Source organism: Penicilliopsis zonata (assembly GCF_001890105.1).
Source record: "Penicilliopsis zonata CBS 506.65 unplaced genomic scaffold ASPZOscaffold_20, whole genome shotgun sequence".
NCBI classification, from domain to species: Eukaryota; Fungi; Ascomycota; class Eurotiomycetes; order Eurotiales; family Aspergillaceae; genus Penicilliopsis; species Penicilliopsis zonata.
In genome coordinates this window covers 230,528-253,432 of record NW_019208928.1, presented here as the reverse complement: position 1 = coordinate 253,432, position 22,905 = coordinate 230,528, and the positions used below count along the sequence as shown (strand labels likewise).

At 51.5% G+C, this 22,905-nt stretch overlaps 9 protein-coding genes across 9 annotated transcripts; 5 read left to right on the top strand and 4 right to left on the bottom strand.

Annotated features, from left to right (window-relative positions):
- Window positions 1-4,090: 4,090 nt before the first annotated feature.
- Window positions 4,091-5,567, top strand: ASPZODRAFT_146286 (hypothetical protein; the record flags this gene model as incomplete). The annotated part of the gene is made up of 4 exons (XM_022725169.1): window positions 4,091-4,796; window positions 5,125-5,194; window positions 5,313-5,414; window positions 5,504-5,567. 4 exons carry the CDS (start codon window positions 4,091-4,093, stop codon window positions 5,565-5,567), a joined length of 942 nt encoding a protein of 313 aa, XP_022577778.1.
- Window positions 5,568-6,224: 657 nt separating this feature from the next.
- On the bottom strand, window positions 6,225-7,894 carry ASPZODRAFT_19670 (hypothetical protein; the record flags this gene model as incomplete). Its single annotated transcript, XM_022727450.1, has 3 exons — window positions 6,225-6,436; window positions 6,507-7,775; window positions 7,828-7,894. 3 exons carry the CDS (start codon window positions 7,892-7,894, stop codon window positions 6,225-6,227), a joined length of 1,548 nt encoding a protein of 515 aa, XP_022577777.1.
- A 425-nt stretch (window positions 7,895-8,319) lies between these two features.
- Window positions 8,320-8,714, top strand: ASPZODRAFT_1187816 (hypothetical protein). Its single transcript, XM_022721207.1, has 2 exons — window positions 8,320-8,400; window positions 8,458-8,714. The coding sequence occupies exon 2, from the start codon at window positions 8,474-8,476 to the stop codon at window positions 8,648-8,650; it is 177 nt and encodes a 58-aa protein (XP_022577776.1). The 5' UTR covers window positions 8,320-8,400; window positions 8,458-8,473; the 3' UTR covers window positions 8,651-8,714.
- A 63-nt stretch (window positions 8,715-8,777) lies between these two features.
- ASPZODRAFT_74843 (hypothetical protein) lies at window positions 8,778-11,363 on the bottom strand (the record flags this gene model as incomplete). The annotated part of the gene is made up of 1 exon (XM_022729997.1): window positions 8,778-11,363. The coding sequence occupies one exon, from the start codon at window positions 11,361-11,363 to the stop codon at window positions 8,778-8,780; it is 2,586 nt and encodes an 861-aa protein (XP_022577775.1).
- Window positions 11,364-12,262: 899 nt separating this feature from the next.
- ASPZODRAFT_1187784 (hypothetical protein) lies at window positions 12,263-12,658 on the top strand. Its single transcript, XM_022721206.1, has one exon. The coding sequence runs from the start codon at window positions 12,323-12,325 to the stop codon at window positions 12,533-12,535; it is 213 nt and encodes a 70-aa protein (XP_022577774.1). The 5' UTR covers window positions 12,263-12,322; the 3' UTR covers window positions 12,536-12,658.
- Window positions 12,659-13,268: 610 nt separating this feature from the next.
- Window positions 13,269-15,673, top strand: ASPZODRAFT_28569 (hypothetical protein). The gene is made up of 2 exons (XM_022728142.1): window positions 13,269-15,121; window positions 15,211-15,673. The coding sequence occupies exons 1-2, from the start codon at window positions 13,524-13,526 to the stop codon at window positions 15,335-15,337; spliced, it is 1,725 nt and encodes a 574-aa protein (XP_022577773.1). The 5' UTR covers window positions 13,269-13,523; the 3' UTR covers window positions 15,338-15,673.
- Window positions 15,674-18,946: 3,273 nt separating this feature from the next.
- On the top strand, window positions 18,947-19,840 carry ASPZODRAFT_1187186 (hypothetical protein). The gene is made up of 4 exons (XM_022721204.1): window positions 18,947-19,086; window positions 19,150-19,165; window positions 19,243-19,518; window positions 19,716-19,840. Exons 1-3 carry the CDS (start codon window positions 19,038-19,040, stop codon window positions 19,511-19,513), a joined length of 336 nt encoding a protein of 111 aa, XP_022577772.1. The 5' UTR covers window positions 18,947-19,037; the 3' UTR covers window positions 19,514-19,518; window positions 19,716-19,840.
- A 1,021-nt stretch (window positions 19,841-20,861) lies between these two features.
- On the bottom strand, window positions 20,862-21,451 carry ASPZODRAFT_1187691 (hypothetical protein). The gene has a single exon (XM_022721205.1). The coding sequence runs from the start codon at window positions 21,215-21,217 to the stop codon at window positions 20,918-20,920; it is 300 nt and encodes a 99-aa protein (XP_022577771.1). The 5' UTR covers window positions 21,218-21,451; the 3' UTR covers window positions 20,862-20,917.
- On the bottom strand, window positions 21,034-22,800 carry ASPZODRAFT_1186465 (hypothetical protein). Its single transcript, XM_022721200.1, has 3 exons — window positions 22,570-22,800; window positions 22,195-22,509; window positions 21,034-22,134 (listed from the first exon to the last, which is right to left on the bottom strand). Exons 1-3 carry the CDS (start codon window positions 22,570-22,572, stop codon window positions 21,262-21,264), a joined length of 1,191 nt encoding a protein of 396 aa, XP_022577770.1. The 5' UTR covers window positions 22,573-22,800; the 3' UTR covers window positions 21,034-21,261.
- Window positions 22,801-22,905: the final 105 nt, after the last annotated feature.

Sequence of the window (22,905 nt, the reverse complement as noted above, 5' to 3'; positions counted from 1 at the left end):
AAATTATTGGACCAATGGGTCACCTCCTGAATTCCCACACCTTCTTCTCTTTCGCTGGGGGCCATTTCTTGCTGGCACGTACAAGGCCTTCAGGGCCCCAGAGCCACTGCCTGCAGATTCGACGCCCCCTTCGGTGTCACGAATGGATCATAGACGACACAATTTCGCGGAAACCCATCCTGAAACTTGATTTGAATTTGATCTGCATTCGTCATCGGGCTCCCACTTGTAGTCGTCAAGGCCCGCGGTGTCCTACACACGGCGTGGAAAGGAAGGGAACGGCGGCAGCAAGCCTGCAACAATACCTTGAAGAGTTAGCAGTGTCAGGATCGCCCTGCAGTTAACCAAAATGGAGTAGAAAGTAGATAGTTAAGTAGTAGTTAGTTAACTAGCTAACTAACTAGGTAACCAGTTAGTTAGTTAGCCAATACGTAGGAGTTAGTAACATACATACGTACGTACTGCGTACAAAATTTCATCACACGGACGGGATCGTCCCGCCCGGCCCAAGATTTGGGACATTGTCAGGGACGAGGGCGAGAATGGAATCCTATCCACGCTCCGAGTTGCCAAATCGCTTGTATGGGGGGGGAACCTGTGGCTTACAGCACGCCACACGCAAAGGGATCTTCCAGAAACAACAGGCGAGCTCCGGAAGGAAATACTGGTGGTCAACGTCAGCCTTCCACGGTTTATCAATGACTACTCGAGCTTTGACCCACTGATAAAATGCTAGGTACTCCTGTCTGTCTTGAAGGATGAGTACAGGGTACCTCTCCGTATGTCGTGAGTGTCCTCTGAGTTGCAGACAGAACAGATGGCCTCGACGTGTTCCTCTGGCTCACCAACAGGGCAGGAGTGCCATACACGTGATCCGACGGTGCTGCGGGTACGCGTTGACGATGTCGAACGTGATCTACCGAAGAAGTTAGTTAGTTACCTATTTTGGTATTACAGAACTACATCCTCCATCCTCCGGGTGTACGGTAACGGCAAATACGGCGGGCGTGTTTTTTATATTTTGATATTTTGCGTACGTACGGTACGCATTACGCAAGGCGGCAGGACATCTGCCTCATCATATGCGCCCTCGGTATCAGGCAAGTAGGTATCAGGTCGGTGCTCCGTAGGACAAGAGCATGCGCGTCCGCTTATTGTTCGTGGAAAGATTTGCCTGCCGTAGGTGGGACTAATGGAAATGCTATTTTTTATGGCATCGCGAGTCATGGTTGTGTGCACTGTACAGGTTTCCTGTGCCGCAATTTATTTCATTGCCGCCGGTCTGTCAGACTAAGGTTACGCAATCCCTCAAAGCCCAGGTCCATAGCGGAGGGAAAACCGAGATTTGAGAAAAATAACACTACAGCAATACTACATAAACTACAATGAATGTGGTTGTTTCAGTTAAAAACCATTATCAATGATCCTGAAGGATTTCCATCTTACTAAGGATAAGGACTCTTGTTGAAGAAACCTTCCGTTCTGGCTTCTTCAGACATTGTGGGGGCTGGTAACAACATCATGTTGAGTAGTATAGACTCAAGGTATTTATACCTAATAGGTAGTTATACCTAATAGGTACCTGGTAGTATAGCATGAAAGCATGTCATAAGTATTTACCTAATAATACTGATAGATCAACCCAGTACCATACAGTACAGAGTACCTACAGCGTGACCGATCCATATCGGGTCACGTTCCGAAATGCCAATCGGTACGGAGTAATCGGGTCCTCCGTCAATCCGTACACAGGAAAACGTGATCCCTGCCTGGACTGCTCCGTAGTCACCACCTTAGCACCTTAGCTCCTCAGGTAGCTCCCCCTAAGCCAGCACTCCTTCTCCATCGCCCCCCAACACGCGGCGTACGGAGTACCACCAACGCTCGCCGGACCCTGGTTGTCCAAAACTTCCGCCGTTGGTTGCACCACAGAGTTGACCATAAATATCACTCACTCACTCACTCACTCACTGCAAAGATGCGTTGGCATGTTGGGGGAGAAGGGGCGAGGAGGGGGGATGCGAGAGGAAGGATCGAGAGATACGGAGTAGACCACCCCCCTCCCCAAGGAGGATGAATATTTCCTCCTGCATGGGGCTGTCGCCTCTCATTCGCCTGTTCGTCCCAATACCACGGTTCGCTGCCACAGTCACTGCAGATTTCGTCGTCCGCGTATCCAATAGATCCATCCGACTCCTCAGGTGCGGTGTTGGTTGCTTCTGCCCGTCGTCTTTTATTTCCCTGCCAAGGAGGAGCGCTTAGCCTGACGGTAGGTGATTGATCCCCTTCCTGTCCGGCTCTGCATTTATGGACGGTTATTCCTTCAAAAAGCTCCACCGTCTGACTCCGTCGTCTGGCTGAACCCTCCAGTCAAGCGTCTCCACCCTCCACCGACTCAAGAGAACAAAGAGAAAAGCAATGTCGCGCCTGACGATCAGCTGATGGTGACGCGATGACGGCCGCCTTTGTTCGCAGCTTTCCTGGTCAACTCTTGGTTTATGCTTGTCAAGGCTCGGCGCCTATCACCTCCGAGTTGGAACATCAGCAGGGCTGTCGACGGCTGCATTACGTTGTAACTCGTGTTTTGGCAACTAACTAGCTACTGTCTCCTGCGCCGATATACTTAGAAGAAGAAGAAGGGGGGGAGGGGGCAAAAAACGGAGGGGGAAAAAAGAAAAGAAGAAGAAAAAAAAAAAATTTATTGCGACAATGTGTGGGCAGAGATCTCTCTGCCCTCCTCTTTCTTTTTTTTTTTCTCTTCGTCAGCGATCAGAATCGGTCTTGTACGGAGTAGAATCTGTCTGTAATCATCATCGGAGGTTGGTGGAGAAGATCGTCAGCCCAAGGAGGAAACTATTCAGGTGCAAAATCAAACGCGCATAAAGAAGCGAGACATCTACCTCATCGAAGAGGAGAAAGAAGGCTTCCGTTCCTCCTTGGCCTCGTCCTTCCTACCCTATCCTATCCTTAGGTCCCTTGGGGGGGTCCCCCGTGTGGCAACGCACCTGTCAACATCGGAGCTGTGGGTGGCTTTTTTACGGACGGGCATCTGGCTGGATCCCAAACCGGGGGGCCATGGATTGAGCTTGTCTCCATTGCCCCCAACTCCTTCATACATACATAATCTGTCACCCTCTTTTTTTACTCTCCACCCCCCTTCATTGATTTTTATGATCATCTGGAGATCATCCTCACCGGGGTTAGCCCCTTTGCAAGCCCTCCCGGCGGTCGTTAGATTCTGTACCCTTTGATATGAGGCCCTCTTACCGACATTTCTGAGTTCTCTACTGTACAGATTTAAATCCCGGGATCGCTGAATCAGACCAGAAGGCCAGCATCACGATTGCATCGCCGTGGTTTGCTCGTTTGGTCCGGTCCTGGTCTGACCAGTTGCCACCTACGGAGCAACCACTCCCTACTCGCCCTTCCCAATTCATTAGCCTTGCACGCGATTCAGATCCTAAAGGAAGTGGTAACGTTTCCTTACGAACGGGTATCCTTGTCGTGCTAGAGGCAACGGGGTGGGGGAAGAGAGAGAGAGAGAGACAAGGCGGTTACTGGTATCCTTGAGGCTCGAGCAAGCACCAAAGAAAAAAAAAAACGAAAAAGAAAAAGCAAAGCCCCCCTGCGTAAGAACTACTCATATTTTGAGCGGGGAGGGGTGTATTTCCGCAGAAGATTGCAGAAGATTACCCAGCGGAAAATTACTGAACAATTTTACGAAACCAAAAAAACAGCCAGACCCTGGTTCCCCACTCGTGCATCTATACTACATAGGCGGCGCAGTCACCATCGCTGAAGCCAAGCGATCGGTACATGGTCTTGACTAGGAACGCCTTCCCCAGGCTTAGCTGCGCGCTCCTTTTCTTTTCTTTTCTTTTTCTTTTTCTTTTTCTTTTTTTTTTTAAAGTCGGTCCATCGTCCCATCTACCGGAAGAGGGAAAGCTCTGGTTCTTCTCTTCTTCAAGCCTCTCTCTACATCTGGTTGTTGTTGTGTCGAAGATCTATACACGAACACTTCATCCCCAAGCCTTACCTTGCTCTTGACTATAGACGCCGAGAAGAAAAGGAAGAGATCGTTCTGTCGAATATGGAGACCTCTCAGTCTCCGTCGGTGGCACACTATGGCCACGTGAACTCATCCAACCGCAGCCGAATGGCGATTGATGCCTTGTTGAACCCGCCGATAGACTCGTCAGTGGACGGCTACCTGGTGTCTCGTCCATCAGACGGGCAGCATCATCATCATCATCATCATCATCATCATCAACAAGCACAAGCGCATCTAAAACGACCACACTCGCCCGGTTCCAGCACATCTTCATCGAACTACTACTATTCTCAGTACCGCGACTCATCAGCATCCTACACCGATACGTCGGGATCAACGCAGGACGCCATGTTCATGGCGTACCAGCCTCGGTCGACGAACTCGTCGCCAGACCCGTACTCGCGGGACCGCTACGACTCTGTCTCGAGCAGCTCCAGCAATGCGGCGGAGAGACGGCGTCCGCCGCGTCCCAAATACGAAGAAGAGGAGATGTACTTCATCTGGTACCACCGGGTTGACCTCTGCCAGGAGTGGAAGGAGGTCCGCGAGAGCTTCAACCGGCAGTTCCCCAGCCGCCAACGGCGCGGCTTCCAGGGCATCCAGTGCAAGTTCTACCGCTTCATCAAGGAGAAGAGGTGTCCGACTCTGCGGGAACAGAGACGCCTCCGCGATGGAGAGTTCCTGCGCGAGGGTTCCCATGGCTCAGACTCTGGGGCTCCAAGGTACGGAGTCATCGAATGGATGGGTGTGTGGTATCCGTGGATGCGAGAAGACAGAGAGACCGTGCTGGCTCGACGAATTTCTTAGTTCTTTTTTTTTTTTTTTTCTTCTTCATGCTCCTTGTTTCCTTTCTGATGTCCATGGCTGTTACGGATCTTGGGAGGGTTTTCTTTTTTTTTTGTCTCTTTTTTTTTTCAAGATACCTTTTTGCCTTGTTTATTTTCTTCTCCTCTACGCTATTCGAAAGCCCCCTCCCCCCGATACAATTTGTCTTCTAAGGTTTTCTGTACAGGTTGGCCTTTTGCTTCCGGGAATCACCACTGCATTGTTGCTTACTATACTAGAATGTGTAGAAGATTACTATGAAGGTATAGAAGATTACTACTACTACTACTACTACTACTCTGAACCAGTGATGGCAGTGTAAGTTATTATTATCTTTCAGCAAGATGGTTACAGGAGTTGTATCTACTTCCTGGGTAACAGGTACCTGTTTGGTACCTCTCCGTAGTAATTAATGTGTGGATACGGGTGGATACAGTGGACACGCCAATACGGAGCGCCCGGAGCCAACTGACTCGAGCAGTAGTATTGTTAGTATTCCAGTATTCCAGTATTTCAGTACGGAGTATAATAAGGTACCGTAAGGTAGTATTTATTAAATACTATACTTATCAACTTACTAGTGGTAGAATAGTATTTACTAGACGACTACTAGTACTCCGTAACTAGGTACCTCACTGGCATGAGTCAGCTAGACAGGAAGCCTTCCAGTAAGGTAAATACAGAGTACTAGTTTAATAACGAGAACAAAGAAGAATCCCAGAGCGCGGCCAGTGAACGGTCTTATCGAGTAACTTGCATGTACTGGCTAGTACCTAGGTAGGTACTAACTACCCTTACCTAGCAAGTAGTACTCCATAGCTACCTAGGTACCTAGTAGTTAGTAGTATGTACTTCTACGCCGGACAGATTCCGTCATCTACAGAGTGCTTGACAAGGCTGGATTTCAGACCTGTATCCTTGTCCTGTCATGCTTGTGCATGATGTAGTAAATCAAGCTTCTTGTCTGTAGAAGTATGTTTATCTATATATATCTGTCTATATAGCATAGTTGTCTATATTATTTTCTAGTGCTACAAGATACGTAAGTACTCAAGTACGTAATACCATGATGTACTCGTACAGAGGTGAGTACTCGTACAGGTGAGATACTTCCGTCGGCTTCATCCCGCCGGATGTTGCGGAGTGCGCCAATTATTGCTAATCCAAGGATTGGTGGCCCTATACGGTACGGAGGACGGAGTATACGCAGCAGACTTATGGGCTGATCAAGATTAAGATTATGTCGACTTTAAGATCTATGCAGTACGGAGTACGGAGTACGGAGTACTCTAGCATCAGGAATTGTATAGACCCTAACTATAGCTAGACTTCTATAGAGTACACTAAATCACCAATCCATTTCACTGTCGGACTGCCCCTCCCTCTTCCACGAGTACCGCCCCCCGATCTCGCCCTCGCTGTCGTATCCCTCGACGTCGTATTCCTCCTCGTCCGATGCGCCGCGGTGTCGATAACGGCCGTATACCGCCGTGGGATCATCGTTCTCGTCGTCTGACGACAGCTCCTCTTCCGGATAATCATTGGCGGGATTATTCTCGGCTAAAAAGTTAGACCAACCTCCGAGAATGAGGAAGAAAAACACGGAGAAAAGAGAGAGAAAGAGAGATACCATTCGAGTCCGCATCTTCGCTGTCCCACCGATCCTCGTCATCTTCGTCCTCCTCTGCAAAATGCTCCCAGTACGCTTCATCCTCCTGGGTGATGACGATGACGCCGATGTCTGAGCGGGAAGGATCGATCCCCACCTGCTGGAACCAACTCGGCGGTTGATCCAGATGCATCGCCATCGGATCCGTAACCTGCACCCCCGACGGCAGTTGCTGGCGGATGTAGGTGTCGTAGACGTAGTCGCCGTCGCTGTCTTCTTCATCGTCGGGGTTAGTATCGGTCGCGAGCTCGGCTTGGATTGCCTCCGACGAGCGTGGCTTGTTGGGCGATTTGGGCTGGTATTTCAGGACGGGTTTGGGCCCGCTGAGTCTCTGCGAGGATGTAGGCATAGGTGTCGTAGGCATGTGTATCTGTGCCTGGTCGTCGTCCATGCCATCCAACTCCAACGCGACCTGTTCCAACTCCCTCGCCAACCGCTCAGACTGTTCATCCCAGCTGTGCTGTTGATGTGCGTGGGCCTCCTTGTCCAGAACCTCCGAGATGTGCTGCTTGGCCGCGGAAATTGCCGCCTGGCGCTCTGCTCTCCATTTCTTTTCCGCTTGGTTAACCACCGGCCGCTTCCTCACACGAACGGGCTCCTCCTCCTCCTCTTTCTTCTCCTCATGAAAATCTTCCTCAGTGCTCACAGCATGCGTCTGGAGCGCAAGATCCACCGCCATCAACGCTTTAGGCTTCTTCCTCAACTTCTCAACCAGAATAGCCACGGGCGCGGGACTCCCGGGTGTCGTATCCCCTCCCCCTGCTTTTCTCTTCTGCACCCCGCCAGCATTACCGACCCGCAAGCCGGGCGTGCTCGATCTGGATATCTGGAATTTACGCATATTCCAGCTTCCCGCACCAGGCGATGAACTAGGACTCCCATGAGATCCCGACATGGTCATCAGGGGGGTCGCCACCCCTCCACCGCGGGGCGTAGCCGGCGACGAATGCAACGCCCGGTGGTACTTCTCCTGCGTCTCCCGCTTCACGGCTGCGAGGCGTTGTTCCTCGCGAAACTCCGCGCCGGGAGACGTCGCTCTCACCGTTGGCACCCCGCCGGGAGAGGGCCCGTTTACTCCCAAACTGCTCGTTGAGCGGGGGCTGCGAAGCGCCCTCGGGGCGGCCGCCAGCCCGGAAGGCGAACCATTCTTATCCTGAGCCTGGACACGCACCCGCTGGAAGATAAAATCAGTGAAGCGGCGTTTGGTTTGATGGAGCTCAGATTGGATATCTTGCATCGTTAGCTTTGTATTATAATTTCTTTTTATCGTAACATGACCTACATAGCGTATCGACAGGCTCCTCTTCTCGCCGCCGTTTAATGTTGATCTGTTCGGGAGGGAGAGACATGACGATGAATATCTGATTCCCTGGGTATCAATTGGTTGGAGGATGCTTTTGTTGGCTGAAGGCGAGAGTCGTTCATGGGGCGATGAAGGTTGACCGCCAGGAGCTAAACACCCAGCCGAAACAAGCCTAGCGTCTGTTGGATCACGTGATTACAGACTAGACCAAAACCAAATCGCTGGAGTCGAGAATACTACAGAATACGGAGTAATGCCTACTATCTAATTCTACATGACTGCATCTCGAAATTACATCATGACTATATTCTGATTCTGTCTGACAGATTACCTCACACTCTCCTTCATCCCTCCAAAATGCTAGATGGAGCATGTTGCTCTGCAATCAAATTGCGTAGAAAAATGGCATCCCAAGTGGTCAAAATTGGGGGGAGGATAAAACGGGGACATCAAAGAGAATAATGCAACAGTGCTCAACCATTCTAGGGTATAGTTGACATCTCCCCTCCCCTTCGTCGTCATCGGAAAAAAAAGGGAGAAATTGAAAGTTGTGTAAACGGCCAACAGGGGAAGAACTTTGTAGCCAGCTAGCAGTGCAAAAATAAAAAGTTAGGGGGGGGAGACAATGATTTTAAAAACACAGAGGGTGAATAAAGGAGAAATATTAAAAAGGGATTATAATAAGGCATCACTGTTGGCCAAAAACAAGAACAAAAAAAAAAAAAAAAAAAAAAAAAAAAAAAGGTGTTTGCACATGGAAAAATCACACTCAGAAATCAAGCCAGTACAAGAACGTAATTAAAAAAAGGGGGTTTTTTTTGGATCACATGGGAACAGGAAATGATATGGGAAAGGAAAGGATACGTAAAAGAGAAGGACAAGGGGGAAGACCAAGAGAGAGAGAGAGAGAGAGAGAGAAATGAAGAGACTTATTTGGCCCCAATCTCTTCTTCGGCCCAGCCAGGCAGGGATGTTTCATTCTGGATAGCCAAACCAAAGCCGGAGTGGTTCAACCCTCCCAGGGCCGAGGCGAACCCGGAGAAGCTACCCTGCGGCTGGTGGTTGATCCCTGAACGAGAGGAGATTGCCTGTCCCGATACAGGGCCGAAGGGCTCCTGGGAGAAGGAAGGCAGACTGACGGCTCGCGAGTGTTGTGCGCGAGGCACGCTCAGGGTGCTGGTGCTTGCGGTGGCGTGGTGGTGACTCGCACCGCCGGTGCCATTCACATTCAGGAACCCGTTACCCGAAGGCTTGTGCTGGTGCATCGGGGCATCCATATTGCCGTTGGTCAGGTTGCCGGTGCCATTACTGGGATACGATGGCTGTTGGGATGGCGGTGCGGGAGATACTGATTGTTGTGGTTGTACCTGCTGCTGCTGCTGCTGCTGGGATTGCAGGGCGGCGAGGGTCATTTGGTCGGTCAAACGCGGATCCTGTTCCTGACCTTGATGGGCGGACATCTGGTTCAAGTACATGGTCAAGGGGTTATTGGCGCCCACATTGAGGATGCCGGAGGGGGCGGAGATGCCCTGAAGATGATGTCGGTGGTTCTGGTGGCCGTTCTGCGAACCGGTCGAGCCGGGGGCAGGCGAGAGAGCGGAGCGAGTCGGGCTGGACGAGGAGGCCGACTGGCTGAGGGTTGTCTGCGGAAACCCGTTGAGAGCCGGTGAGGGAGACGGCGGGCCGTCGATGCCTCCTCCCGCGCCGTTCCGGTTCTGCTGCTGCTGCTGCTGCCCGTGATTGTTGACCTGTCGTGGGGGATTCCCACATCGATCCTTGCCAAAGTTGATTTTGAAGCGCTTGTACTCGTCGCGGTTGCGCATGCCCTCGATCGCTTTGATGGCGTTGGCGATGTTGGTGAAATTGACAAACGCACAGCTCTTCTCCCGCAGGGTGTTGACGAGCTCGATTTCCCCGTACTCGGAGAAATCTTGGCGGAGGCGCTCCTCCGCCCACGACTCATCCAGGTTGCCCACGTAGACGTTCCGCGAGGCCCCGCCGCTGACGGCCAAGGCAATGGCGGGCGGAAGAGGCCCGGAGTGCTTGCCCCAGCCGATCTTCAGCCGACGATTGTGGATCATCAACCCCTGCAGGTTGCTCAGCGCGTAAAAGGAGGCGGCCGAGGTGGGGTCGATGAAGGTGACGAAGCAGATGTGTTTGTCTGGGATGTAGCGGATATGATGCAGGAGACCGCCCCGGACGACGTTGCAGATCTCCTCGATGGTGGTCTCCGGGTGGATGTTGCCCAGGTAGATGGTGCGGTTGCCCAGATTGTTCACCCCGCCTGCCGTGGTGGCCACGGCGGCGGCGGCGACCGACTGCTGCGCGAGGGCGTTGCTGATGAGGTCCCGATCGGCGGAGTTGAGGATGTGGGCGTATCCGGGGGCGATACCCAAGAACTGGGCGGCATTCTGCTGTTGCGTCTTGGACACGTAGGCACAGCGATCCTTGCCGTAGAAGACGCGGCGCGGCGCCTGCCACTTGGCCTCCTGGGGCAGCTGGGCGACGGCCTTCATGGCGTTGCTGATGGAGAGGAAGTGGATGAAGCCGATGGCCTTCTCCTTGACGATCTTGACGGTGTCGACGGGGCCGAACTTGCCCAGGTCCTCGCGCAGCTCCTCTTCCGAGACATCCTCGGACAGGTTTCCCAGATACACGTTCCGCGACGCCCCGGACTGTTGCACGGCCAGCGCAACCGAGGTGGGCACCTGGGACGGCTTGCCCCAACCGATCTTGATGTCGTTGCCCTTGATGGCCAGCTTCTTCAGGATGGCGTCCGAGTGGAAGTGTGTGGCGGAGCTGCTGTCCAGAAAGGAGATGAAGGCGCAATTCTTGTCCGGCAGGAGGCGCACGGATTCGATCTGGCCGCTGCGGACGTGGTTCAGAATCTCCTCGGCCGAGGTTTCGGCCGGGATGTTACCCAGGTAGACGGTGCGGCTGGTGCCTGACAGCAGCCCCGGGGTCACGGAGGCGGCAGGGCTGCCGTACGCCGCCGCACCGCCCAAGGGACCCAACCCGTTGATGGGGGACTGCGGGCCCCCGAGCAGCTGGGAGCCGCCGAGGCCATCGGCGGCCATCAGGCCGGAGTAGAGGCTGGAGGGCAGGTTCTGGTGAGCCTGAGTCGGGCTTCCCAGCTGGTTCTGCGGGTTCTGGGCGCCATTCCCCTGAGGAAAGCCGCCGAAATTGGTAAACTGCGGCGAGGCAAAGGCGGACGGGGTGCCCGGCTGAAAGGGACTGCCCAGGAGCAACTGGGAGGGAAGGAGGGGGGTAAAGTTCATGTCGAACGTGGTTCCGGAGGCGGCCATGTCCGAGTTGTGACCCGCGGTAGCAGTGTTGATAGCTGGAATGTTGGCACGACGCGGGTGGCGGTCCGCAAAGCCCGGCAGCGAGAGGTTGTTGGAGGTGTACGCGCCGTGCGAGAAACCGGTGTTGTCTGCGCTGAGATGGGAGAATTTAGAGGAGGGAGGAATCAGACGCGTGCTATTCTGGAGACTGGCGGCATCCGACGCTTGCATGGCGTGGTGGAGGAGGTCGTGGTGGTGGTAGTGGTGATGGAGGAGCGGTAGGACCAGGTTGTCCCCTGACGAGGCAGCGAGCACGACCGTTTTGGCGATGAGGGTAGTCCTGTCCCTGCTTCTGGCCGGGCGGACCTGATTTTTCTCCTGTCAAGCGATTTGGGGCAGCGGGATGGGCAAGTAGGGGGTAAAGTTGGCGGGTGTCCTAAAAAAACACGGTCTGGATGATCGCCCCGACAGGAACACCCTAAAAAGAAAAAAAAAAATAAAAATAAAGAAGAAGAAGGGGGGGGAAAGTTATCGCCAGAGATCAGTTGAAACAAAGAGAGAGAAAAATTATTAAAAGGCGCCCAAGATTTATTAAAGGAGATATCAAAACAAAAGAGAAGAAAAAATAAGAATAGAAGACCACTCCAAAGCCTTAATTGTTAGCTTAGCTGGAATGTGCTTGAATGGTTTGGGGAAGGTAACAAACCTCCGGTGTAGGAGAATGAAAGCTGCAGAGCAGAGCAGAGCACAGGCTGAAGGGGGTCGAAGTGTCTGGGGAGAGTCAAGGAGGACAGTGCTGGAGCACCACAGAGCCCAAGACCCAGTTGTTAGACAAGAAAAAAAAAAAAGGAGATCAGGTCAAAGAATCATAGACTAATAATTAGATTGCAAAGGGGTAAGGTCAAGTGGGAACAATGATACGTAGTTAGAGGGAGGAGGGGGGAGGGATAACAAAGACCCCAGCCAGGGCCAAAAAAAAAGGGGGGGGAGGAGGAGGAGGGAGAGGGAAGGAAGAAGAAGAGGAGAGACAGAGATCAGAAAGTGACCAAGGGGAACACCATCCACCCCAAAAAAATCCGAGAAAGTGATATATAGGCTGAAAGAACGTGGAGAAGCAAGGAATGGGACAAGTATGCGACTGAAGACCCCGAGCGAAGCATCGCAGGCAGGAAAAAGGGAGGAGATGCGAGATGCCTTGGCAAGACGACTTGTTAAGGGGCAGAGGAGCCCAAACGGGCCAAGGGCGGATGGAACCAAGTAAGCTTCGAACTGATGAGGATTGGGATCTATGTTGTAGTAGGAGTAGTAGTGGTAGTAGTATTGATATTATTAGTATTAGTAGTAGTAATAGTAGTAGTAGTAGTAGTAGTAGTTGTAGTAGTAGTAGTAGTAGTGTAGTGTAGTAGTATCATCTCTTCCGATATTAGATATTTCTGTCTGCTTTGTAGCTTGACGCGCGACATCCCGCCCGATCGTACGCGTGCCAGCCTTACCAGTCAATTGGAGGAGCGGAGGTGGTTCCTGAGCAGCTTCCCAGGCCAGACCCGCCTTACTGCAGAACGCATGGGGCTTAGCGGCCTGTGGGAGGTGGTAGTTGGGTGAGGTTTAGTGGGAAATAGTCTAACAGTCTTAATACTCCCGAGTAAAACAACCGGGCCAAGATGGACTAGTAACTATCGAGTTAGCGCATTGAGCAGTTAATAGCTCCTAGTACCTACCTAAGTATGGTATGTAGTATGCTGCAGAAGAAGCCTTGCCTGGTTTAATCTACAGTTATGTATTCTACCAAGTACGGAGGACTATACAGTATACTATACAACAAATATATAGAGTGATCTTAATTAACTTCCAGTATAATAAATATCTACCTTCTAGTAATTACATGGAACTAATCTGTTATTACCTACAGAGTATAGCTAATGGCCTAATATAATAAGTGTTAACTACTACCTAAGTACCAAGTATTTACTAGTAGTACCTATTGGTGTTATAGCATAGGAGTACGGAGTAACTATGGAGTACTACTACTCCGTACTTAGCCTGAGGCATCAATCACCCACCGAAAATTACCCCTCCAAATCTGTGCGATATCTCCGCCTGCCACTTTCCCAAACCAACTCTGTGATCCCCCCCTGGAGGCAGGACTAACTCACTCGGTTCGAGGTTTTTCTGGTAAGCAGATATCATCTCCTTTCTCTACACTACTTTTCTCTCTACTATTCCAGCCGACTAGCAATTGTGTCTTGTGTTATCGGACGTGACTCATCGGGCAGCCCTTGATAAGCCGCAATTTTCTACCCTCCATCCCCCCGTTCCGACAGTCGATCTTGCATTGGATTCATACGAATTAGAGTGCTAACTTGGCTTCCCTTCATATAAGCTAGTAGCAAAATGGCCTCCATTTATATTGACGAAGACGTTGGTCGAGACGACCCCGCCGCGACAGGCGCCGAGTCCGCCCCCTACAAGACCCTGGTGTATGCCTTGTTGCAACATGCCCCCGGCGAGGGCACACAATACCTGACCCGCAAGTCTCAGACGGAACCGACCGACAAGGATGCCGACCCCGCATCCAAGCTGGAGTGGAAGCCCGCCACCAAGTCGGCGATGAAGAAGGCCACCACCCTCTGCGAACAGCGGAAAAAGAAGGCCGCCAAGGAGCAGGAGCTGGCCATCCGCGAGAAGCAAGAAGCAGAGAAGCGCAAGCTGGTTCTGGAGGAGGCCAAGAAGGTCGTTATCAAGGAAGACCCCTCGCTTCCCAAGCCTGTCAAGATCAGGCTCGACGTGACCGACCCCGAGGTCGTCACCCTACGCACCCCCGAGTCGGAGACTCCCGGCACTCGCGTGCGCGTCCTGGGCCGCGTTCACCGTCTCCGCGCCCAGAAGGATGTCATTTTCATCACTCTGACCGATGGCTATGGCTATCTGCAGTGTATCCTGGCCGGTGACCTGGTCAAGACCTACGATGCGATGACCCTGACTCTCGAGACCTCCCTCGCCATCCACGGCGAGATGCGTGCCGTGCCGCCCAAGCAGCACGCCCCCAACGACCGCGAACTGCACGCGGATTTCTTCACGGTCATCGGTCGCGCCGCCGGCGACAAGGAAGCCATCACCACCCGTGTCGCTCACGATGCCGACCCACAGACCCTGATGGACAACCGCCACCTGGTGCTGCGTGGCGAGACGGCGTCCTCGGTGATGAAGGTCCGCGCCGCCGTGCTACGAGCCTTCCGTAAGACGTTCGAAGCGAACCGCATGCTCGAAGTCACCCCTCCCGCCATGGTTCAGACGCAGGTCGAGGGCGGCAGCACCCTGTTCGGGTTTGACTACTACGGCGAGAACGCCTACCTGACCCAGTCATCCCAGCTGTACCTGGAAACCTGCCTCCCCTCGCTGGGCGACGTCTTCTGCATCTGCCCCTCCTTCCGCGCCGAGAAGTCCCTCACGCGCCGCCACCTGTCCGAGTATACCCACATCGAGGCGGAGCTGGACTTCATCACCTTCGACGACCTGCTCGACCACCTCGAGGAGGTCATCTGCCGCGTCATCGACCTGACCCTTGCCGACCCGGCCGTCGCCAGCGCCATCAAGCATCTCAACCCTGACTTCAAGGTGCCCAGCCGGCCCTTCAAGCGGATGCGCTACTCGGACGCCATCCAGTGGCTGGTGGAGCACGAGATCCCCAACGAAGAGGGTAACCCGCACCAGTTTGGCGACGATATCGCCGAGGCAGCGGAACGCAGAATGACCGACATCATCAACCAGCCCATCTTCCTCACCCACTTCCCCGCCGAGATCAAGGCCTTCTACATGAAGAAGGACCCGCAGGACCGCCGCGTCACCGAGAGCGTCGATGTCCTTATGCCGGGCGTCGGCGAGATCGTCGGCGGCAGCATGAGAATGGACGACTGGGACGAGCTCATGGCCGCCTACCAGCATGAGGGCATGGACCCGAAACCTTATTACTGGTACACCGACCAGAGAAAGTAAGTCTCCCTTTGAATATATACATACATACATATATATATATATATATATATATATAATCCTCATCGATACTAATATTCCACTCAAGGTACGGAACCTCTCCCCATGGTGGCTACGGTCTCGGCCTGGAACGGTTCCTGGCCTGGATGTGTGCGCGGTACACCGTGCGCGAGTGCTGTCTGTACCCTCGCTTCACGGGCCGCTGCACGCCATAAACGATAGAAGCATGTAGAACTTGAATTATATGATCAGATAAGAATAAGAATTGAAAGAAGTTCAAGAAGGATTTGATCTTGCATGTTTAGTCCCACGGAGTATATCAACTCGTTATGAAACCAGTGATGATCTTAATATGGACCCAAGATCCGAAGGAATCATCTCGATACGACATGTCATGTCATTGGCCGCCACTTAGCGATCTGACAGGGGTGAATTGGACATCACCTCCAGGCTTCAAGGGTTCAGCCCTGGAGCTCAAGAAGAGAGGAAAATCTACATATGCAATGTCTAATGGATATAGAATATAAATATAGAGTAAATGGTTATGCTAGAAGACTGCTCTCCTATTGAATCATGTACAAGAGTATACTACATGACTACTGATCTTCTCTTACTACTGCATTGCAGCGAGTTGAGCTCAAAGGTAGAATGTAAATCTCCTTTTTTTAAAGAGGCAAGGGCTTCTAGAACGTCAGTAGAAACCGGCAAGTACGGAGTATCGGGTGATGTCAGATGTCAGATGTCAGATGTCAGACGGAAAAGATTTCCGGCTTTGACGTGTGGCAAAAGAACCAGGAAAAAAGCTGCCAGAAGGGCCTGGCAGTGGAAGGGAGCTGTTACCGCGAAGTAACTACCTAGGTAACCTTGGAAGTCCCTTGAAGGTATCGCGTTGCAAGGGCTCCAGTGGCCTCTCTTGTATTGCTGGCAATCATCGTCTGGCCTCCGTAAGGGCTGTGAAAATGGCAAATGCAGTTGTTTTGTCCATGGACAAATGTTCCCTCCCCCCTGTTGCGTGTCCCTTATACTTGCCTCTTGCCTAGAAGAAGCTCGACATGCCATTGATAGCGATGAAGATGAGGATTCCCTGTTCAATGCCTTGGACCTGTGTACTCCGTATGAGCGCGTGTCGAGTCAGTCGGTGGTGCTTCCATCGATGTACATTCGGTTCCCGTCGAAAGTCTTTGTCGTGTAGTCGGACTCAACACGTTTTCACCCAAGTTTTCGTTTCGTGGGAGCCGCTCAGGCCGGTATTCCGTGTTGTGGAGGCTTCAAATGATTTCCATTTGCTTGCTGCCTACCCCTGGGTCGGGCCTTTAGGCGGTTTTTGCGGTTGACATTGAGTGGAGCGCTGTGTAAAGGAAGCCTTTTCCATGTAGCCGGGACACCTGATTGGCGCGAGTGTCCCGGATTGAAGAAAACCACTTCAAGCCCTGAACCCTCCCTTTGTCAACACTTGTTCATAGCTTCTTCTCTCCATGGCCCGACGGGTAGATCTTGGTGATGCCGCAGACAAAGGGGGGCAACGTCGAGATGTCGTCAGTCCAAGGCTGTTGGCATCCGCCACTTCCCATCACCACTGAACATCATCAACATGACTTACAGGTCCTCTTTCCCTTTTGCCCGGATGGTGAGTCTGGATCTGCAGTCAAGACAGACTGGCAATGATTGCTTCTAAAAAAAAAAAGATTCCGGACCTCCCGTGCGAGGGCTCTTGTGGCCATGAAAAACAAATGACGCAAGAAGAGACACACAGAGAGAAATTTAAACAGCATAGTGGTATGCAAAATGAGCTGAATTCAAAAAGAAAAAGACGTAAGTGTTTGCCGCCGCCTTTGGTCGAAGACTTTCAAATGAGAGTGGCCCATGAAGTGTGTCGTTTGAAGACTCCTGAGCCCCTGGTGCCTAATTCGTCCCGTGACTTCGCTTTCTTTGACATGCCACTTGCTGACACGCTCTTTGATCTAGGATTCATGACTGCTGGCATCTCCAACGCCTGAAATACACAAGTGGTTCAATTCATATATCCTCTCCGAGATACGGCCCATCAGTTTCGGTGTCCTATTTTCATGCTTTGGGTCCGCGGTGATGGGGATGAGCCGACTTTCGACCGGCCCGGAGCGCTCTTCCCATTCCGCTCCGTCTTCTTGTTTCTGGTTGCCCTGGGTTCGACTTTCTTAATAGAAAAGGCGCAATTCATATTCTCCCAGCCCCCGGGTCTATCTTTGATCTATATTGGTGAAGTTGTGGGGTTGGAGCTTAGGGGGAGTAATGCCTGTCTTTGGGGGGTCGAATTTTTTCGATCAATGGCAAGAACATTTCCATCGAGTGCCTCGGCGGTGTCTCGAGCAGATCAGAAAGGAAACTCATTATCCTGGATGAGACGACAACATTAGGGGGTCTTCGAAACGGCTTTTGGGCCCACGCCCTGAGACAGGGATGCTGGTCTCCGGGACGATGATTGAGCTGGAGGGTTCATACTGTTGAAATCTTCTCGAAATTTCACAACGAAGCCTCTTAAGACCCTAGCTGATACATCAATAATGCTAGACAGAGAGCTTTGAAAATGCCTGACGGAGTCAAAACAACTTCACCAAAACAGGGACCCTTTACTTTGACCACACGGTTAGCAGATAATTGGCAAAAACATCTTGATACCCACCTTCTTCAGTTGATTAGAGCCAGCTCTTTATGGCACAAGATTCGTCATTATTCAGCCAAAATCTCTGTGACTGTGAGCATCCTGTCAATTTTTACGATGTTCAGCGTCGTATCTTTTCCCTATATGATTCTGCAGCCGAATTCCATACAAAGCAAACCGATTTGATATTTTCTGCGAGAGGTGGACCATCTCGCAAGACCAGGGGATACATGACTGGACGCTCGGAACGTGCTGACCCGAACGCGTGCAGGATTCCAAGTCACCACTGTCCAAAACGAGGGCGTCTAAAAGGTTTGGGTGACCTGCTAGTCACTGCCAATTGACATGGGTCTTGGCTAAATTGCCTTGTTTTGACCCCGGACAGTTTTGTTACCAGACTGCGATCCCAGATGAGCTCGCTGAATGCGGTGTGTGAATTGCCTGGAATATCCTCACGCTGAAAGGTATTATCGGACTGAATTCAAGTCGAGAATTGTGATCCGCCTCAAGAGCACACTGATTCATGCCTTTTAAATGATCCGAGCCCTACAGGCAAGTATTTTTGTGGTCGAGTGCTTCACTGCTTGCAGATTGAGTGCATGCCCGGCCATTTGACGTCCATGGACACTGGACGGGGAGAGTATTTCCGATTATTCCGTCTATCGGATCATTCCAGATTCGGTGTCTGATGACTAGACAAAGCAGTGATTCGTCAGAATAGCGACCCAGCCCAGAAAGCCTGTGACCCTCTTCCTGCCAGAAGAACAGCCATTTCACATGAGTGCTCTATCAAAGCATACATTGTACCCCGTGATTTGTGCCCAGCTTCAAATGGCGTCAGAGCTTCAAGCCTTATTGAGATGGGCTTGGTCCTTTTTCTTTTATAGTCTGAATACGACGTTCAAATGATGTTCTAATAAGCCTACTCGACTGAACGCTTCGTCTCCCGATGAGACAGGATTGATTGACCGGAGGTACGCATGGTTGGCCTGGTGGGTTTCCAGCCGGTCTAGGCCGAGTGTACATCTGCTTGGTGACCGGAAATTCGTGGAAATTCCCCCACCTACCTGATGATTCTATTGCTTCGCTTTGCATCCATCCCACTTCGATCAAATGATCTCACCCAGAACCTTTTTCCAAGACGCCTGATTTCCGACCCTGTGTGTCTACAACGGCGATCTCACATCCATAACCACAGAATTTGAGCTCGTGGTGCGATTCAGGGGCTGCTTCTCGGAAGTTCCCCGCGAAGCCCTCTCGATCTCCTTGGTGATCACATGGTTTCCGAAGAACCCACTGGCGGGCGCTCATCATCTGGAACTTCAGGTGACACAGCGAGCCGTACGCCTAGTGATGAGAGTGTTGAACAACGGCTCCCTAACCCCGCAGCTGAGAGGCAACAGAGGTAGGCGAGTTTAACCTATCAACCTATTCTTTGTTGTTCGAGATTACTGATCTTCCATGTGTCTTTTTTACTTGCAGTGATGGTGGTTTCCGAGGAGCTGGAAGCGTGATCGAAGCGAGGAACGAACCCCCTGACCTTGAAGCGGACCTGCGATATCATCGAGACTTTCTTGATCGGCTCTTGCGTTTTGTTTCTACTGAAGATCAGAATAGTGTGGCCTACGTCATTTCGGTCATCCGAGCCGGTGCATCTCATGAAGGAATTCTCGCGGCGATGGATAGAATGCTAGCAGGACAAAGTAATGGTGCGGCGACCGAAGAACAGAACGGGGAACTCGAACAGCCATGACGGGGGTACCTGTGAACCCGAGGCCTCGTTTCTGCGCAGGCGATTTGCTCCGTTCCTCAAGGGCTTGCGGTCGATCTACGCTCCTGTTTAACGGCAACTAATACTTGGATCCTTTAGTGAGAGAAGCGAGATGACACCATGTCACTCATTTCATACAGGGACATGCTAAGCATGGCCTCATGGCAGTGGTTTGGCGAAATAGTCCCTGCGCAGCGATGAAACATATTCTAGACGGACTTGCAAAAGAGGGTGAGGATTGCGCCGACAGGAATTTGTTCTGTCCCTTTTCTTCGAATCTGGATCAGCTAGCTTTCTTTCGCCCTTTTTCAGCAGCATGTCTCGACCTTTTACATCACGCAAGTTATGGATTTGTGTCAAATCACGATAGCAGGATTTCTGCAGACTGGTTTAAGAATGCGATTCAGATGTCCCTTTAGCACCTCCAAGTTGGCGTCACATGTCGCGCCTCAGGGCAGTAATACATAAGGTAAGGTATTCAAGAATAATCACTAGCTTTGTGTACTTCACACACCCACGGGCCACCAAAATACCAATAGGAAACTATGCAAACCTATAGACAGCCCATCAAGGGAAATCTTCCTAGGTGGCTGACATGTTTGACCCTTAAGTCTCTACTGGCAGATATCTCAGCAATAATGTTGTGCGCGTTCACGTTCCCCGTCTTCCACATCCCCCCCCTTGCTTCGCAGAGAGCAACGCGCCTTTATAAGATCCTATTACTATGCCTGCCTTATATATAGTGAGCTGCTGAACAATACAACTTGCCCGTATTATCTAAAACCATCGCCATCATGCATTTCTCACCTGTTTTTACCATTGTCTTGACTCTTTTTGCATCCAACGCCTGGGCCCAGGGGAAGATGAACAACGAGGACGACAACATCTGCGTGGGATTTTGTTCTTCGGACCCCCTGAAGTGCGACTATCCCTATGTGAGTCCTTGTCCCTCTCTTGCCTGCTTTTGAAATCAACTATTCTGACCTCTTCTTCCTATAGGAGAGTCTTTTCGTCAAGGATAAAGGCGTTGAGTGCTGGATGTGTTGTGTCACGGATACTTTCTAAACATGTCATACTGTATATGCTACCCTACCTTCGAGGAATTCTTTCTCCTTCATATCTGGATGGATGATCTAGATCATCTGTCGCCTGTGAGCTGTCTGATCAAGGCGGGACTGACCATACCTAGATCCACTACTGTACAAAAACCTGGTATAATACGAGAACTACCTTGGATATCAGCGTGGAAGGGACCTTATAAGCAACGGGATTGAATTTCGGCTACTTTTTTGTTTTATAGAACCGTTGCGTGCAGTGTCCTTTCAATTCGAATTCAGTAGAATGATACGTCTCGTGAAAGATAAATCCATCATGGCGTTCTCCCAGCTAATGAAGAAGTTCTCGTACGATCATTCCAGGGGTAGTGTAAGCTTGGCCCCATGAAATGAAGACTGCCGGGGGAATGCGCGAGTTCATCAAGCCCGAAGGCATTTTCCTCGGTTCGGGTGCCATTCGAATTGTCTGGTAGAACGGTTGATCTTCATTTCGAATCGGAAACAGAGCCCAAGAACTCCAGAGAAAACCTAAAGAGAAAAAAAAAACCACCGATAACGCCATTCTACCCTCGCTATGCCCGTGAGCAGGGGCGTGAAGCCCCATTTGTAAGGAAATAAGAAAGGTGGTCATTCTCGCGCCATCAACGGCACTATCTTCGTCAAGCTAGCCTGCGATTAGCGTCGAGAGGAGCGCCCTAGCGTACGTCCACCAGACTTGGAGTCGGGGTCCTTGCTCTTTTGGTTTTCAGCTTCACTGCCCGACGTAGGTGTTGCGGATCCTCCAAGGTCCTTCTTCTTTCCACGCAAAGTTTGACCTGTGCCTTGGAATCGGGGCTGGTCTTGGTCTTCGACAGTACGGCCATTTTCGTCGCGCTTCTTCACTGGTTTGATCGCATATCCGAAAAATAGTTGATTTGGCGGGAGACGGAGAGGCTGTGGTCCATTTGTCTTTCTTGCTGGTGGTGGATGCTGGGGGTTTGTTGCGCCGGGAGCTGGAGTACTTGGTTTCGGCGTAGGTGCCTTGCTGCCCTTTTTGGCGCTCAGACGCTGACCTGTGGTGAGAAAGTTGGAGGACACCGCTCTGGCACCTTTGGCAACATCATCTGATTCGGGCGCAATAGCTGCATAATTGATCGCCTGCGCCATCGTGCCATGAGCATGGAGTAAACCTCCAGAAGGGATTAAGGCACCGGGAGCGCTTCGAGGCGTACTAGTCCCACTTGTTCGCTGAGGTTCCTCATATCCCACTGGTGCGGCGAAATCAACCTCGAGATCTGTTTCCAGAACAGAGATGGCGCTCTTTGCATTGGTGGGCTTAGTTTCTAGAACAGCCATTTCATACACCTGGTCATTATAGCCAAACGTAAAGACATCTCCCTTTGTGAGGCAGGAGAAGTTGCGGAAAGCATTTTCCAACACGGCTTTAGGATCGCTGATATCAAGAAAGGAGGTGGACTGGGCTTGAAGCTTAATGAACTGGCCAGGAGGGAGGTCTGTCGACTTGACTTGAACGAGATCGCCAGGCTCGAGGAGCAGGGTTTGCATGAGCTATATCCACTAACGTCAGCGACCACCAAAGCTTCCGACACGATCACCAAATGGTCTTACCCAGAACGGTAGATAAATCTTCCCCTCTTCGGCGATGAACTCGAGCACACCGGCATGGGTCATGCGGTCCTTTGCACCGTTCAGCAGCTCAAATAGCATCGGGTAGGTGATGTGAAGCCGAGTGAGCTTATCGAGTGCACTAGGAGGCATGATGACCTTGCCACCATGGTTCACATTCTCTCTCTCTGGACCGGGCAACATCGCAACAGGATAGCACCGATAGTACTCATCAAAGCGACGTGTAGTTGCATGACGCAGTATCGAAGAGCCTAAGACTCCTTCCATGGGGTCATCTCCCCAGTAATCTGGTCGGAACTAGGAGGGGCTGTTAGAGTACTGCACACACTTGCTTGCAGCCTAGCTCGAGAAGCTTACCATGGTGCTGGCTGACGGTCTTTTGAAGAGTGTTATCGCAAAAAGAAGACCAGGTCGAGATATCGCAAGGGATGTCAAAGATACCTAGCGAGGAACTGGCTGTGCTGTTCTTCAAACCAAGTGAAAGTGCTGCCTTGGAGCGCAAGCTGAATAGAGAGAGATCTGGATGAGTGACGCAAGTTGGCCCCGCGCAACGATTTTCCGAGCCGACCCCAGACTTTCAGTGATTGGAAGCAACAAGCATCCCTTTCACTGTCAGTTGTCTCTAGTTCTGCTCTATACCTTCTACAACTAATTAGATTTTCTATAAGCTTCTCCTGCTTTAAATCCGAGTCT

Coding starts and splice junctions, on each gene's coding strand:
- ASPZODRAFT_1186465 (XM_022721200.1), bottom strand. Junction 22,135..22,194: donor AGATTTATCTACCGTTCTGG/GTAAGACCATTT, acceptor TAGTGGATATAG/CTCATGCAAACCCTGCTCCT.
- ASPZODRAFT_28569 (XM_022728142.1), top strand. CDS start 13,524: ATGGCCTCCATTTATATTGACGAAGACGTTGGTCGAGACGACCCCGCC. Junction 15,122..15,210: donor TGGTACACCGACCAGAGAAA/GTAAGTCTCCCT, acceptor ATTCCACTCAAG/GTACGGAACCTCTCCCCATG.
- ASPZODRAFT_1187186 (XM_022721204.1), top strand. CDS start 19,038: ATGGTTTCCGAAGAACCCACTGGCGGGCGCTCATCATCTGGAACTTCA.
- ASPZODRAFT_1187784 (XM_022721206.1), top strand. CDS start 12,323: ATGCCTTGGCAAGACGACTTGTTAAGGGGCAGAGGAGCCCAAACGGGC.
- ASPZODRAFT_1187691 (XM_022721205.1), bottom strand. CDS start 21,217: ATGACCACCTTTCTTATTTCCTTACAAATGGGGCTTCACGCCCCTGCT.
- ASPZODRAFT_1187816 (XM_022721207.1), top strand. CDS start 8,474: ATGATTTTAAAAACACAGAGGGTGAATAAAGGAGAAATATTAAAAAGG.